This window comes from Natator depressus, chromosome 6, assembly GCF_965152275.1.
Source record: "Natator depressus isolate rNatDep1 chromosome 6, rNatDep2.hap1, whole genome shotgun sequence".
Taxonomy (NCBI): Eukaryota; Metazoa; Chordata; order Testudines; family Cheloniidae; genus Natator; species Natator depressus.
In genome coordinates, this window is record NC_134239.1 from 103,405,718 (window position 1) to 103,420,474 (window position 14,757).

Consider the following 14,757-nt stretch of genomic DNA (forward strand, 5'->3'; position numbering starts at 1 on the left):
AGAATTCTAAAGAAAAGAAAAAAATAGACCTTTCTACGTTCCGTTGGTGTGTGTATTATGAGGTGTGGTACAGGAAAGCAAAGCTAATGTTACATAGCTGGGAGGGATCATGCTTACTCTGTTTGGAAAGCACCAAGCACACTGAAGACGTTACTAGAAATAATTTGACTGAAATGATATTTCATGCATATATCTATAATTATATGTACTATCTGTTGTAAAACTAGCTAATAATACAGATTTAAAAATGGGTTTACTAAAATATGAGAAATTATTACATGTGGTTCAAATACCTTTTTTTCAATAGAGGCTTATTAACTCCAGTAAATACTTTAGATGCTAATTTTAGAGAAAGCATAAAGCTTGAGAAAATACATTGGTTATATCAGTTTGGATTTAAATATTGTCCATCTATATTGATTTTGTATCTTCTTACTGTTTATTAGCCAAATCTTTAAATTCTATATGTATTCTAGAATCATAGTAGCCACACTGCACAATAGATATAGCATTTCCATTTTAAACACCCAATTTCTATGTTATAGCTTCTCCTCTTTCTGGCTAACATTTCTCTTCCTTGATCTCAGCCTACAAGATCTTTCTGAGATCATGTAATAAAAATCAAGAAGCTTTTGAGTTGTAAGAATCTGAATAAATAGTAATTTTTATCTGTTAAGAAATTTTTCAGAGACCTTCCTGAATTCAAAAGCAGGTGTACTTTAAAGCATCACACTTAGCTTGTGCAAAGTCATGTATGAGGAATTATTTTGTTTTGTTTTGTTTCAAGAAATGTGTTTTTAAAAGACAACAATACATTGTCAAAAACAACATACTAAGCATAAATTCCTTACCATTTTTCATGGAGGGGAATGTTAAGACCAAATTTCCTGAGTCAACTTTACATTGTGTTACCCTACTGTTTTGTTATGATCTCTACTACAGTAAAAGCACACTAGATCATTCAGAGCTTTTACTGGGTTCCAGCCGATATTCATTAGTGAACACATGACAGCACACTAGATCATTCAGAGCTTTTACTGGGTTCCAGCCGATATTCATTAGTGAACACATGACAGTGTTATTGATAGAGGGGGACTATGTTCAAATAATTGAGAGAAGAAATTAATTTGTAGGTTGGTGGGTTGGGAGCATGCTCATTTACAGGAGGCCTTCAATCTGTGTGGAGTGTAAATTCTCATTCTTATGAAATTGTTTCCATAATAGGAACAATTAGAAAAAGAGAAGCAGCAGAATGAGGGAAGGTCTATCAGTGATAAAATATTTGAAAAGAAGCGTAAGTTTTTGGGGGTTTTTTTGGGTTCTTGTTTTTATTTTAGGGGGGTGATTCTTGGTAAATGAAATTAATATAGTAGTGTTTTAGGAAACATGATGGTGGGTGTTTAACTTAGTAAAGAACTCTTGTTGTTTTGTCATTTTTTTCTTTAAAAAGGGTAATTTATAAAAAATGTTTATGGTGTGTTACATAGCATAGTATTAATTTCATTAATAAAATACATGTCCAATATGATATTTTCTACTAAGAAGGTAGTAGTATGATTGTCTATCTGTCTCTTATTTCAAGGGTGCTACTATCATACTATTCTAGTATTATTACTATTTTCCCCAGTATCATACCAAAGTTGTATATAATATTTTACATCTTTATGTAAAGTAAGGCTATTTATCAGAGTACAGCATTTACAATAAACTTTGTTTTAGGTAGAGACAGTAAAACGTCATCAACTTTGTCAAAAAGTATATCTCTTTCTGTTTCTGGAAGCTCTTCAAGTGCATCAACAAGTAAGAAACAAATTTTTAAAAAAATTTCTAGGATACTTGTATCTCTCCTGTGCAAGTTTGAAAATAGACAAAGGTACCATTGACTCCCCTGCAGCCAGGCTTTCACCCACTGTGCATTGCAGAAAGAATTGCAGAAGAAAGCATTGCAGTTAGAGAACACGTGGTCTTTTTACACTTAAATATTTTCTTGATTGTTGTTTGGTCGTTCATGATGGGTGATATAAATGAGATTTATTGCTATATTATCTTCCAGCTCCTTTAATTAGCTTAGACTGAGAAGAATTAATGTAAATAGACATTCTTACTACTGATAAAAGACAAATTGCAATAATTTCCTCACTTTAAATGTATTTGCTGCTTATTTGTTTCAGGCAAAGAAGGGAAGAAATCTAAGTTGGTTCGAAGCCAGTCTTTCAGTACTCAAGCACTGCATCCAAAATATGGCAACATAGACAAGTGTTCTAAGTATGTTTTCTTCGAATAGATTCCACTCCTAAGGTCAAATTCTGGTCACCTCTTATAGAAATATATGTATTCTCCAAAATATGGAGCATATACACCCCAAAATGTACTCCTGAATTCTAAGGTATAACACCCCAAACCATCTTATAGTTGTGCAAAGCAGGACGTAATCTGTCCCATCTCAGAACTCTGAATAACCTATGAGGTATATTATCCATTATCACCTAATACTGGTTTGTACCTATAGCATACCTGCTTTTCGCCAAATAACACCACTTTTCCTATGTTGTGCTCTCATTTGCAAAACACTTCAGGATATATTTTCCATCTGGCTATATCCGTCCAGGACAATGGCACAAGGAATACTCTTTTTGCAGCAATTGTTATCCATTTTATGCAAACACCCTTACTCCTTTTATTGTGCCACACCCCTACATGGACAACATGCCAGACTTCTGTGAAGATGTAGTAAATGCTTAAGGCAGTAGGTCAGCAGTATACTTTAGTGCATGCCTAACTTTAAGCATGAGTAAATAGGACTGCTCATGTGCTTAATGTTAGGTGCATGCCTAACAGTGGTGCAAGTACGGTAGTACGGTCTGGCACGCCGTACCAGTAAGATATTCATAGCTGGTATGGCATACCGGAAACACAGGAGGAGCCTGCCCCCAGCCCTTCTACGCAGCTGCGTCTCCTGAGACCTCCGGCTTGGGGTCTGTACAGCAGCCGCACCGGAGGACAGGGCTGGGGGCAGTACAGCAGCCGCGCCAGAGGAGCTGCTGGCGTGGGGCCACCGCTGCGGTTCTCAGGAAAGCCCTGAAATGCAGAGCTGTCCCGGGAACCACAGCGGTGAAAGGGGCAGAACGTGGTGCCACTGGGCAGCCCTGCACTGGCAGCTCCTCTGGCACAGCTGTACCATCCCCAGCCCTGCCGCCCCCCCCGCCCTGTCCTCTGGCGGAGCTGCTGTACAGACCCAGGCAGGAGGACTCCAGAGACGTGGCTGCGTGGAAGGGCTGGGGGCAGGGCTCCTGGTGGTACAGCAGCCATGTTGGAGGAGCTGCCAGCGTGGGGCCTCCAGGCGGCCCCATGTTCTTCTGCTCCTTTGGCTGCTGCGGTTCCAGAGAGCCCTGATTTCCCAGGAACCACAGCGGCGAAAGGAGCAGAATGTGGGGTTGCCCCATGCTGGCAGCTCCTCCAGCACAGCTGTACCTCCCCCAGCCTTTCCATGCATCTGCGTCTCCTGAGTCCTCCTGTCTGGGATCTGTACAGAAGAAGTCTCCAGCGCAGCGGGAGGAGGAAAGAGCACCCCCTCCAGGTAACATGGAATGGATGTGTATCATGGGGGTGGGGAGAGCACGGGGACCCTGGGCTGGGGGGGGTCACGTGCCCCCCCCCCTTTGTGTCCCTCCCATGAGTGCAGTGTACTGGCAAGAAATGATTTCTACTTGCACCACTGATGCCTACGTACCTTGTTAAATAATGGCCTAAATCAGCAATTTCTTATAATTGGGAAATGTGTGAATTTTTTGTATTTGGGTGAAAAAATACCATTTTAATACAAATCTGGACTTATAAATGGCAAACATTTGAAGACCCAGAAACACTGCTTGTGACTTACTTAGTTTAATGTGCAAAAGGTAATTTATCACCTAATTATTTTTCTAGTAAAAGTTCTGCAACAGGATATACTTCTTCTATACCAGGAGTGGGAAAGGGTTCTGTGCTACCATTTAGTGGTAAGTGGTGTTGTTGTATGTATCAAAGTAGCTCCTAGAGGCCCTGGAGAAGTTCAGGGCTCCATTGTACTACTGTATCAACACCGACTAAAAGACAGAGACTCTGCTTTAAAAAAATAGGACTGTACTTGACAAAATGAAAAGAGCAGGAGAGGAACACTGATAGCAACACCTGGTTATGTAAACTTGCCATCTGATAACTATTCGGTTGCAAGTCAAAAAATAAAAAATATAAAAATTTTCGATAATCCCTACTGCCCACCTCCCTAGCCATTATCAGTTTGGTGTTCTGTTGTAGTCCCAAATGAGACTTGGGAAGAATTTGAAGTAAAATCGTATAGGGTCTTTACAAATTAATTCTGGAAGGGTGTTCCAGGCATAAAGGGAAGCATAAGATAAAGCGCAAAGTGACTTCTTAGAGAATTAGACAAGCCAGTGATGGAGAGCTGCATAGTTGGTAGACAAGGGAAAGAAAGAAATGATGGTTAACAAGGTTAATCCCGGAAAGATTAGTTTTCTATTATTTGAAGTATCTCTTTTTTATTTTAGATTGCATAGTTTAATTTGTTTAGTTTCCAGATATGGAATGATCTTTAAAGATCATTACTACATTAATCGTAAATTTCACTCTGGCTATGGACAAGTGGACAAGAGTTAATTTGAGTCATATTGTGGTCAAACCGAAGATCTTTTAAAATAGCAATTACAGATATTTCCAATGGCAAATGCTTATACAGTACAAAAGCTATACAAATAAAAAATGGTTCACCTAAATGTAGTTAAGATTAGACTGTTTAAAAATGTCAATGGCACATAACATTTGAGACATCTATATACTAAACCTGCTTCATTTTACTCTCTGAATATAGGTTTGCAGAACTCTTGCAGAAGGAATTCCAGAATTGCCAACCCCAAGCATTCAAAAATCATGAGTCAGACCATAAAAAAAAATCATAAGAATTAAAAATTATAACTGTAGAGTTCTTTTTATTTGTTTTCTGATGTTGGAGACTTTAGGTTAATGTTGTCAAGCTTTTCTCTACAGCCACATCAGCTCTAAACTTCATTATTTTATTCAAATATGAGATTCTCAAGTAATAACATGATTCCAGCTGTTGGGTGCTTTTTAAAAAATCCAAATGGTGACACTTGAGATAAAATCCTCAGAGCTGGCAGCACTGGAATTCTGTCTAGGTAGAATTTCCTGTCACAAATGTTATATCAGATATAGCTAGGACTGCTCCAATACCCCTTACTAGTCAAACAGGCAGAAATCTGACTGATTTCCCTCTGATAGTCATTTTAATTGGACAATTTAAAAATACTAAATAAAGATGGTTCATATTGACCCAACTGCTCTTCCTTGATTTGATCACCTTGTTCCTCAGAAGGCATCTGTGTTGCCCATTTTCACTGAGGTCCTTTGAAATTTAATTAGAAGTAATAAGTTCTGACTTTTCCTCCCTGCCCCTAGAGGTGCTTGACTCCATCCTGTCTAAAATGCTAATAAAATCATTTTTTAAAGCACCAATTCATTTATTAACCATTTTCAAATATGCTCTTCTGCGGTGTTCCCAGGTTCTGTTTCCACTTGAGGAGTTTTTGCATGCAAAGGCAATGAGAGGATGTGTTGCTTTTTCAAGGTGGGACTAAACAAAGACAGTGATCCTGCACTGCTACTCTATATCCTGAACATGGTCTAAACAAGAGGATTTCATTCTCCAAAATCGTTAATGATGTACTTTTGGAATTTTTAAAAACTTTTTTTTAATATACGTTTGTTGATTAGCAATTAGCAAGCATTTAGAGATGGGATCCTATGGATTAACCAGCAGAAAAGACAGCGAGCACTCAGTAAATAGAGAAATATGATCATATTTATGCATTGACCAATTCTTAATATACTTTTTTCATTTTCAGTTGCTTTTCTGTGTAACATATTTTGCAAAAATATATTTTTTTAAGTAGTAGACACTTAGACATGAATTTGGTCATTCCTGACTGGTGTTTTTAAAAATAGTAGTTAGACTTCTAGATGCCATAAATTGTGCTTGCAATTATTTGCATTCACAAATTTTGTATGTAGAAAGGGAGACCCAGTTTTAAAAAGCTGCCTATTAGACATATATTATATCTGAGACATTTCATGTATTAAAATTGATTCATTTTCTGTAGACCTTCTCAAAAAGTTTATAGATTATCAGCTATTTTTCAGTACTTTGCCACACCATTTTTTTTTAGTGAAAATCTTTAAATTAGCAAAGTTTTTTTGTAGACAGGACAATTTTATGCTATATTGCAGTCGGAACACCTGTTCAACCTACTGATAGATGTGATGTCACTGTGTTTCATTCAGACTTAATTCCCTGTATAATTGTCAACTACTTTCTTTCAGATGATTCATTCCGGACTCGTTCCACCAATATTAGTGGGAATGCTGTCTTTTCTTCCAGCACCCCTATAGCGACTTCCTCCCGTAATACAGCTAACTCAGTTGACCAAAAGAACAATGGGACTAAAGACAGTCATTCACGAAAGATGAGCTTGTAAGTGATTGGTTATAGTTATGAGCACCTTAAGGGAGCTATTCACAAATGGAACTCAGAATAGTCTGTAAAATTGCAGGGTTTGTTTTTGTGTGTCCATATCTGTTACATGCAATTTTCCATTTCCAGATTTTTGTGTACACAAATATTTGGGTATGGAATATTGCCTGTGTGAAAATTTGGGTTCTCGAAAGCATTTTTAGGACTATATTGTGCCCCTTTGAACAAGTCTTTCATACTGTTCCTTAAATGTGTCTTTCCAATGTGGCTGTCTATTTTTGGGAATAGTGTATTGATCAGTATTCCCTTGCATATGGTTGGTTTTCAACGAATCATATACTCTGATACTTTGGCTGTGTGTAAATATGTGTTCCTAGTTCAGAGGTCTTCATTCTAGTTTACAAATACAAAATGACTTATCTAGTCATTTTGTTACCTGAAATTATAATGATCTTCTTAATTGGAAGTGGTATTATCTGATTCATACTTTTGTGTATACATACAAAAAAACCCCTTCATTGTGAAGCAGTTTTTGGATTGCTATATTTGACATATTTCTACAAATTCATGGAAATTAAAGAAAAGGAAAGCCATCTAACAGTATATATCCTCTACTCCTCCATCCACAAGAACGCACACTATCATTACCACAATTAGCACACACCAAAATCTGACATTTATTCTGCCTCCTCTTCCAGCACAACCAACTGCTACACCAAACATCTACAATTACTAGCTGTTAAGTTAAGCTTCTTAAATATGCTCTGTGTGTATAGCAACGCACCCTATCAGCTTCACAGTGAAGTGTTTTGTTTATTATAGGTGGAGCTAGTAGAAACACCTATTATTAAGGTTTTCTGACACTTAGCATTATAAAACCCTGATTTCAGTTTCTCACAACTTTGCTAGACTAACTGTTTGGCTTGAAATTTTCCATGGTAGCTATGTGCCTCAGGCTGATTTTAATTTCAGCCAAAATAGTTCAGCTCTTTCAGAGAAAGAGATTAGAGGAAGATATATTGTTTTGTCCATGTTAAAAAAATTCTGGCCACTTTTTTCTTTGAAACTCTAGTGCTCCTATGCATTGGAGAAGGGGCTTGACATTGGACAAGGGGCATGGTCTTTGTGTCAGAGATGTGCCTTTTTCCTTGCCTGTGATAATCTGCTCAAATTTGGCCAAGTTACAAGCCTTTGAAAAATTACAGTTTCCACAGGCTCTATGGAGACTTTTTTTAGATTTTTAGCAACTAAATGTCCCAAAGATTCCATCCACATTTGGCATGCTCTAGCCCAAGACTGAGCAGAACTTTTCCTTGCAGTTGCAGTTCTGGGGTGCTATGGGCCATGCTGGGTCTGCGTATGGTCACCTGAACTAAGAGCGAGTCTGCTGATGACCCATATGGGTGTCAGCATGATGCCACATGTTGAAATATCTGTTTTTTCAGGGTTTTTTTAAAAAAACCTAGGAAATTACAGAAACAAAACTATGTTCAAAACATTATTCAGGTTGCAGGTGAAGGTCTGAAAAGATTAGGAAGTGACAGAATCAAGGTTGCCTGTCCCTGGGAGTAAATCAGGTTTGTGCAGTGAAGGAGGCTGTTTATAGGACCCTAGCCTCATTTGTTGTACAAGCTGGAAGGTTTTATAAATGAGGCAGGGGACTGCAGGAAGAGAAGAGAGTGGGTCTCGCAGTTAAGGTAGTTGAATGCTGCCCTGGAAAACTGTATTCTATCCCTGCCTCTGCCACAGAGTTCCTGTGTGATGCTAGGCAAGTCTCTTCAATCACACTTTTCACAGACACTAACTGTGTGTTCCTCATTTTCTGGGTGCCTGACTTGAGACTATTGGTATGTCTACGCTGTAATTAATAACCCACGGCTGGCCTGTGCCAGAGATCGGGCTCTGGTTGCGGGGCTGTTTAACTGCAATGTAGACGTCCGGGCTCAGGCTAGTGCCTGGGCTCTAGGACACTGTGAGGTGGGAGGATCCTAGAGCTCAGGCCTGATTCGGAATGTTTATGCTGCAATTAAACACCTGCTCTGACAAGCCCGAGTCAGCTAGCACAGGCCAGCTGTGGGTGTCTTACTGCAGTTTAGACATACCCCTTGGGGTCTGATTTGAAGAAGTGCGGTGTACTCACTGCTGCAACTGAAATCAATGCTTTGAACAGAGAAAGTGCTATGTAATGGTAAGTGCTAGATGTCTCAACTTGGGCATCCAAAATTAGTGGATACTTTTTACCTTAATCTCTCTGTGCCCCATCTGTAAAATGAGGAAAACAGCACTCTCTCTTCTCAAAGAGGGGTTGTGAAGATAATTAATTAATGTTTGGGAAGCATTCAGATATTATAGTGAAGAGTGCCATAGCAAATCTCATGAGGAAATTAATAGTTCAGTCTTCAGAGCAGGGTTTGAATAGTGTGCAGTAATGAAGGCATGAGGTCACACATTGAACTAGTATAAAATAAAATATTGAATAGCTTCTCCTTAAGTGAGCACCATCCATACTGTGCACTGAATGAGGCAGGGGTACTATGGAAAAAATAGTCTATGATCAAGTAATCAGACTTTCTCTCAATACATATACACAAGGGTGCCCAACTTTTGAGTGGTTGACTTTGCAACATTAATAATGTTCTGTTCACATAGTTTTTGTGTGTAATTACGTATCTGTTTTTATTTTTGTGTATGTATGTAACTGAAAGATCAAGGTATCTATAGATTAAAGATAAAAATCACAACTGCATATGTTTCTGTTTAATTTATTTTTCATTTTAAATTAATATATTGTTTCAATCAATTATGATATAATTACCTATATTTAACTGTTTCACAAACCTCTCTGAGGCAAATGAATAGAAGTTCACTGGTAGCATGATCAAAAATATGAGTGAATCATTTTTATGATTTGTAAATGGAGCCATAATCTTCAAGGGACTTTCTAATATCCACACGAGGTACTTGAGTGCAGAAATTTTCATTGGAATCTTTACATTAGCAAATGTATGTTTACAAACTTATGTTGGAGTTCAGTTCCTTCTTGGGCCCACATCAGAGATGAACACAGAGAAAAATGATCCATCTCATTCTTGGAATAATTTATACATCTTAAATTAATCTAATTTAAATCCTTATCCAGTTCTCACAGTAGTTAGTAGAAAGACACCCATTGACTTTAGTGTGATTTGATTGGGCCCCTAGGTAGTTTTCAGGCAGAAGAAATTACGTGAGTTGAGAATTGTGCTGAAGATGCCTCCTTTTGTATCTATGATGTCTTAATCACAGAAGATAAGAGGCTCTGAATTTATGTATATTTTGGAGTGTGGAAGAATCCCAAAGAACATCAGTTAAATGCTTCAGCCCACAAGAGACCTCTCTTAAGTCAATTTTCAGAGAAAAGCATGTGTAGATCTGATTGTTACTAGCGAATAGACAATATTAGATTATGAGTCATCCTAGAATAGATATTGACATGAATCATAAATGTTAGGAATGATATAAGAATCCAATCGTATACTATTATGATGATTAGTTTTATTGTTTTCATATATGTATTCCCTCATTTTTGAGGATTTTATAAATTTTCTTTCAGCATAACTGTTTTCCTTATTTTAATATAACAGGATAACTGATTCAAATACAGGAAGGAAAGTGAATATCTGTCTGTGCTCTATAGATGATTCAATAAAAATGTTGGCCTGACAGAGAGACAATTTAAGAAATCTGTTTTAATGTAGTACATGGGCAAACAGATCATGAGAATTTTGCACTCACTTCAGTGGTTTAGAATCAGGCTCCTAAAGAGCAGGGGTGAAATCCTTGCCCATTGAAATCAATAGCAAAGTTCTCATTGATGTCAAGGGGGCCTGGATTTCACAAAAATCTCAGTAACCAGTTTCCAGACCATAGATATTGGTGTATGAACCCATAATAATATTGGTTTGCATACATAACTTGATATAGTATCTATCATCCTTTCAGAGGAGTAACACTGTTTAGTGGGTTGAGCACAAGGCTGGGAGTCAGGAGCTCCTGACTTCTGCCCCCTTCCTGCCACTGACTTTCTGTATGGCCTTGAGCAGGTTACATAACTTTATAATCAATATTATCCTACTCCCATTTATAGTTAATGGCAGTATTAAAATCAGTGACAGTCGGAGTTGGTTTGGGCCCTGTTTCCCCTCTTCTAAAATGGGGGCAATGAATATAGTGGTGTCTATATATTAGAGTGTCCTAAATATCTTTGATAGAAATGCCTTTTGATATGATGGGGTACCAAGAATCTCTGTTAGCACAGAGCTCTGAAATTAAGTGTTGCTCTTCCAGAGATCTCTGTGCTTTACATCTCTTTGATGAATTGAGCCTCACAACACTTTTATGAAGTTGGCAAGCAGTATTTTACAGACAGGTAAACAAAGGAAATGATACATTGTGACTTGCCAATTCACATGTTGAAATCAGTGGCAGAACCAGAAATAAAACCCAGGAGACCTTTAACCACTAGCTATATCATTCCCTAGAGTTGTTACAAATTTTACCAACCTAACTTAAGCCTTCTTGAGCAGATTTACTTGAAAAGTACCCCCACACTATGACATATATCCTAAATTATGAGTGAATTGACTTTTTTTTTGTAAGGTGTGTTTCCAAGTAGTTCCTGCTTATCAGATACGCTTCATAAAATGGCACTTTAGTATGAAGATATTACTGAATGCTTGAATATATCAACAATATTTTTTACATATGTTTCTTCTTTTGTATAAAGAAAAAACAGAAAATCAAACTCTTAGATGATCATCTGACAGAAAAGGAAGCACACCAAAGACTGCTGGAGGCAAAGTGGTTTTGTGATAACAATGGTTGGAGCTACAGCGGGGGAATCTGATGACTGGACAGGAGAGACTTAGTGCATCTTGCAATGTTAAAACCTATCTTTTAAGCAAATTCCTAAGTTGTAAAATAACTCCATATAAATAATGTAATGGTTGCAGAATTCCAATGTTGTAGTGAAGTGTTAATGAAATGTAACTTTAGCTATGTGCTTTAACTGCTGCAGCTAAAGAGATAGGGTTTTTGTTCTTCAATTATGCCTTTGTAGTTCAGATTCTTGGATTTAGGATGCAAGTGTCCTATTTAAATGTACTTATTTAGGGTTTTAGCAGTTCCTAACATCGGTTTGTTATGGAAGAAAAATATAGCTGAAATTGTTCTGTATATGGGATTAACCGAGATATTAATTTCACCTTTCAAAGACTCTTCAAACTCAATTTAAACTAAAATCCAGGAGTACCACTAAGAAGCTGTCTTGAAGCATAAACTGAAATAAGATTGTGCTGTGAATTGGGATGTGGTATCACTACAAGTACTAACTCAAGTTTATACAAATCCTTTACAAGTTTTCCAAAAATGTTAAGAGCGAATACCTCCAAACAATATCAGAATTAGTTCTTTTGTTTCATAGGACAATTTTGTTGTATAAATACATTGTTTAATTTTTAGTATTTCAGATTGTATTTTCTTTTACCTAATAATTTTAAAATGATGAATCTAGTTTTTAATTAACTGTTATTCCAAGCTATCATGCTTTAGCTTTGTCAACATTTGTTTGTATTAATGTTTCTATCAAAATTTGCCTGTGAAAAACATGCAGTTCTATTTAAAAAGTTCTATTTATGCCAATACTTGAGAGATATTGTATGAAGCTATTGTCAGCTTCTCTATTTCAAAATGCAATCAGCATAACTATATTGATATCAGAAAATATCTGTTTTTTAAATCTATTGGTGTATGATAAAGATGATCTAATTTGTGAATGCATGTGTGTGTGGTTAGTTTTTACCATGTGAAATAATGAATGATTAATTTACTCAAAATAAAACTTAGGATAATGCAGTACTTGCATGTTTCTGGAAAAAAGAGTTATTTTTTGCAATGTTTATTTTATAATTGAAGAGAAATAAAAGCATTTAACGATATAAGTTACGTATTTTAAATGACACTGAAGCCAGTTTTATTGCTCTACTGTGAAGATGTGCATTAGCCTCTTGCAATGTATAGATTTGTTAGCTCCTCATAGTATATTTGAATTTTGGTGAGCCTAGTCATGGGGTTTTTTTTTTTTGTTTGTTTTTTTTTGTTTGTTTGTTTTATTCACTGGCATTGTTTGGACTCTGTGGTCATAAAGTTTTGTGAGGCATCAGCTGGAGTCCTGTGTCCAGTTGTGGGCAGCAAAGCTTAGGAAAGATGTGGACAAACTGGAGAGAGTCCAGAGGAGGGCAACAAAAACAATAAAATGTTTAGAAAACCTGACCTGTGAGGAAAGGTTAAAAAAAGTGGACATATTTAGTCTTGAGAAAAGAAGACTGAGGGGGCACCTGATGTGAACTCAAATATGTTAAGGGCTGTTATAAGGAGGACTGTGATAATTGTTCTCCATGTCCATTGAAGTAGGACTGGAAGCAATGGGTTTAATCTGCAGCAAGGGAGATTTGGTTAGAGATTAGGAAAACTTTCTAACTACACCTCTACCCCGATATAACGTGACCCAATATAACATGAATACGGATATAACGCGGTAAAGCAGGGCTCCAGTGGATCAAAGCAAGTTCGATATAACGCGGTTTCACCTATAACGTGGTAAGATTTTTTGGCTCCCGAGGACAGCGTTATATCGGGATAGAGGTGTATAAGGGTAGTTAGGCACCGGAATCGGTTTCCAAGTGAGGTTGTGGAATCCCCACCACTGGAGGTGTTAAGAACATGTTGGACAAACACATGTTAGGGATGGTCTAGATTTACTTGGTTCTGCCCCAGTGCAGGGGGCTGGACTTGATAACTTGTTGAGGTCCGATCCAGCCCTATATTTCTTTAACTCTATGATTGGTTCAAGTCTGCAGTATTTGTTCTAATGCCTGAGTTAGGCTCTTGTAAATTACAGATTCTTTTTGAAAAGTCTGTTCAAAGTTTTCCACTATGATCAACAGTTGGTATTGGTGCAACAACACAAACATCACAAAGAAATATCAGGAGATGGTTGAGCCATGATTATTATGTTGCTTTCCGTGACTGATGGCTATGTTCTTCCCTCTCGCCTTTTGTCCACATTGCTGGCTCTTTGGCAGGAAGATAGTGTTTTCCCTCTGGCTCTCCCCTTCACCATCCCCGCTTCCTGGCCTTGTGTATCGACTTGTCTGTGTCTGCCTGCCTGCCTGTAGATGAATCTGTCTGTTTACATCTGTGTAGGTACTTTTATGGCTCCCATCATCATAGTAGCTGAGTAATCTTGAAAACACCTCAGTTGTATTTCGGCCAGCTTTCCGGAAGACCACATGAAGAAGAAGAGTTCCACTTGGGTCTGTTAACTTCATGAGAGCTGTATGAAGCAATCCAAAAAAGCCACATGTGGCTCTACACACACACACAGGTAGAGTGTAATTATATAACTAAAATGTACTAGTTGAAGGAGAGATACTGCTGTCCTTTCTTCCTTGACTAGTCCCATTGAAATCACTGGGCTTCTTGTTTTGCATTGAGCCCTCAGAAATACACATTTTAAAATGTTTTTTTCCTTTCACTATTTCAGTGCCTCTAGTCTGTGAATGGAGTTATTTTCCCTTTCGGAAGCTTGCTGTCTCTTACTAAAGGCAGCAATCTACCTTGTTTAGGTATGTAGAAAACTTTTAGATTAATCAGTTTATAATGTGCACATTACCATAGTATCTAGGTGATACAATATGGCAATGTACTTCAGCAGGGACTCAGTTTTGGTGGTGCAAAATAGAACTGAAAGAGTCAGTTTTCCCAGCTGTTGTTGAAGTTATCTTTTGGAAATATTTTATCGTTTGTAAAAAGGCCAGTTTAAATGTGCTTTTATTAGACTGCGTTCGTGTGCCCTGAGAAGCTAAAATGCATTTGATAAAACTGAATAACCTCGCTGAACTGAAAACCCTGCTGTGACCTTAATTATAGGCTTGCTATTTCTCCACAATAAGAAGTAAATAAAATTCTCAAGAACAGAGTCTATAGATCTCATGCTTAAAACTTGACCCTGCTCCCAGTGAAGTAAATGGCAAAATTTCCACTGATGGCAGTGGGAGCAGGCCCTTAATTCTTCTCATTGCAGTGGAGAATATTGTTAGAAAGTAGGCCAAACTGCAGTGTTTGGATGTGAACTTTCCAAATGTTTTGGGATGTTCGGATCCAAGGTTTGCATT

At 37.5% G+C, this 14,757-nt stretch overlaps 1 protein-coding gene across 3 annotated transcripts in view; it reads left to right on the plus strand.

Annotated features, from left to right (window-relative positions):
* PPP4R4 (protein phosphatase 4 regulatory subunit 4) overlaps positions 1–12,511 on the plus strand; it is a 117,421-nt gene extending 104,910 nt beyond the window's left edge. For 2 of the 3 annotated variants that reach the window (XM_074956169.1, XM_074956171.1), the window contains 6 exons: positions 1,225–1,294; positions 1,720–1,800; positions 2,172–2,265; positions 3,928–3,998; positions 6,394–6,544; positions 11,310–12,511. In XM_074956169.1, the coding sequence (XP_074812270.1) occupies positions 1,225–1,294; positions 1,720–1,800; positions 2,172–2,265; positions 3,928–3,998; positions 6,394–6,544; positions 11,310–11,334 (492 nt within the window). In that variant the 3' untranslated portion in view covers positions 11,335–12,511. The remainder of the gene's footprint in view (positions 1–1,224; positions 1,295–1,719; positions 1,801–2,171; positions 2,266–3,927; positions 3,999–6,393; positions 6,545–11,309) is intronic. The other variant, XM_074956170.1, reaches the window with a different exon arrangement.
* Positions 12,512–14,757: the final 2,246 nt, after the last annotated feature.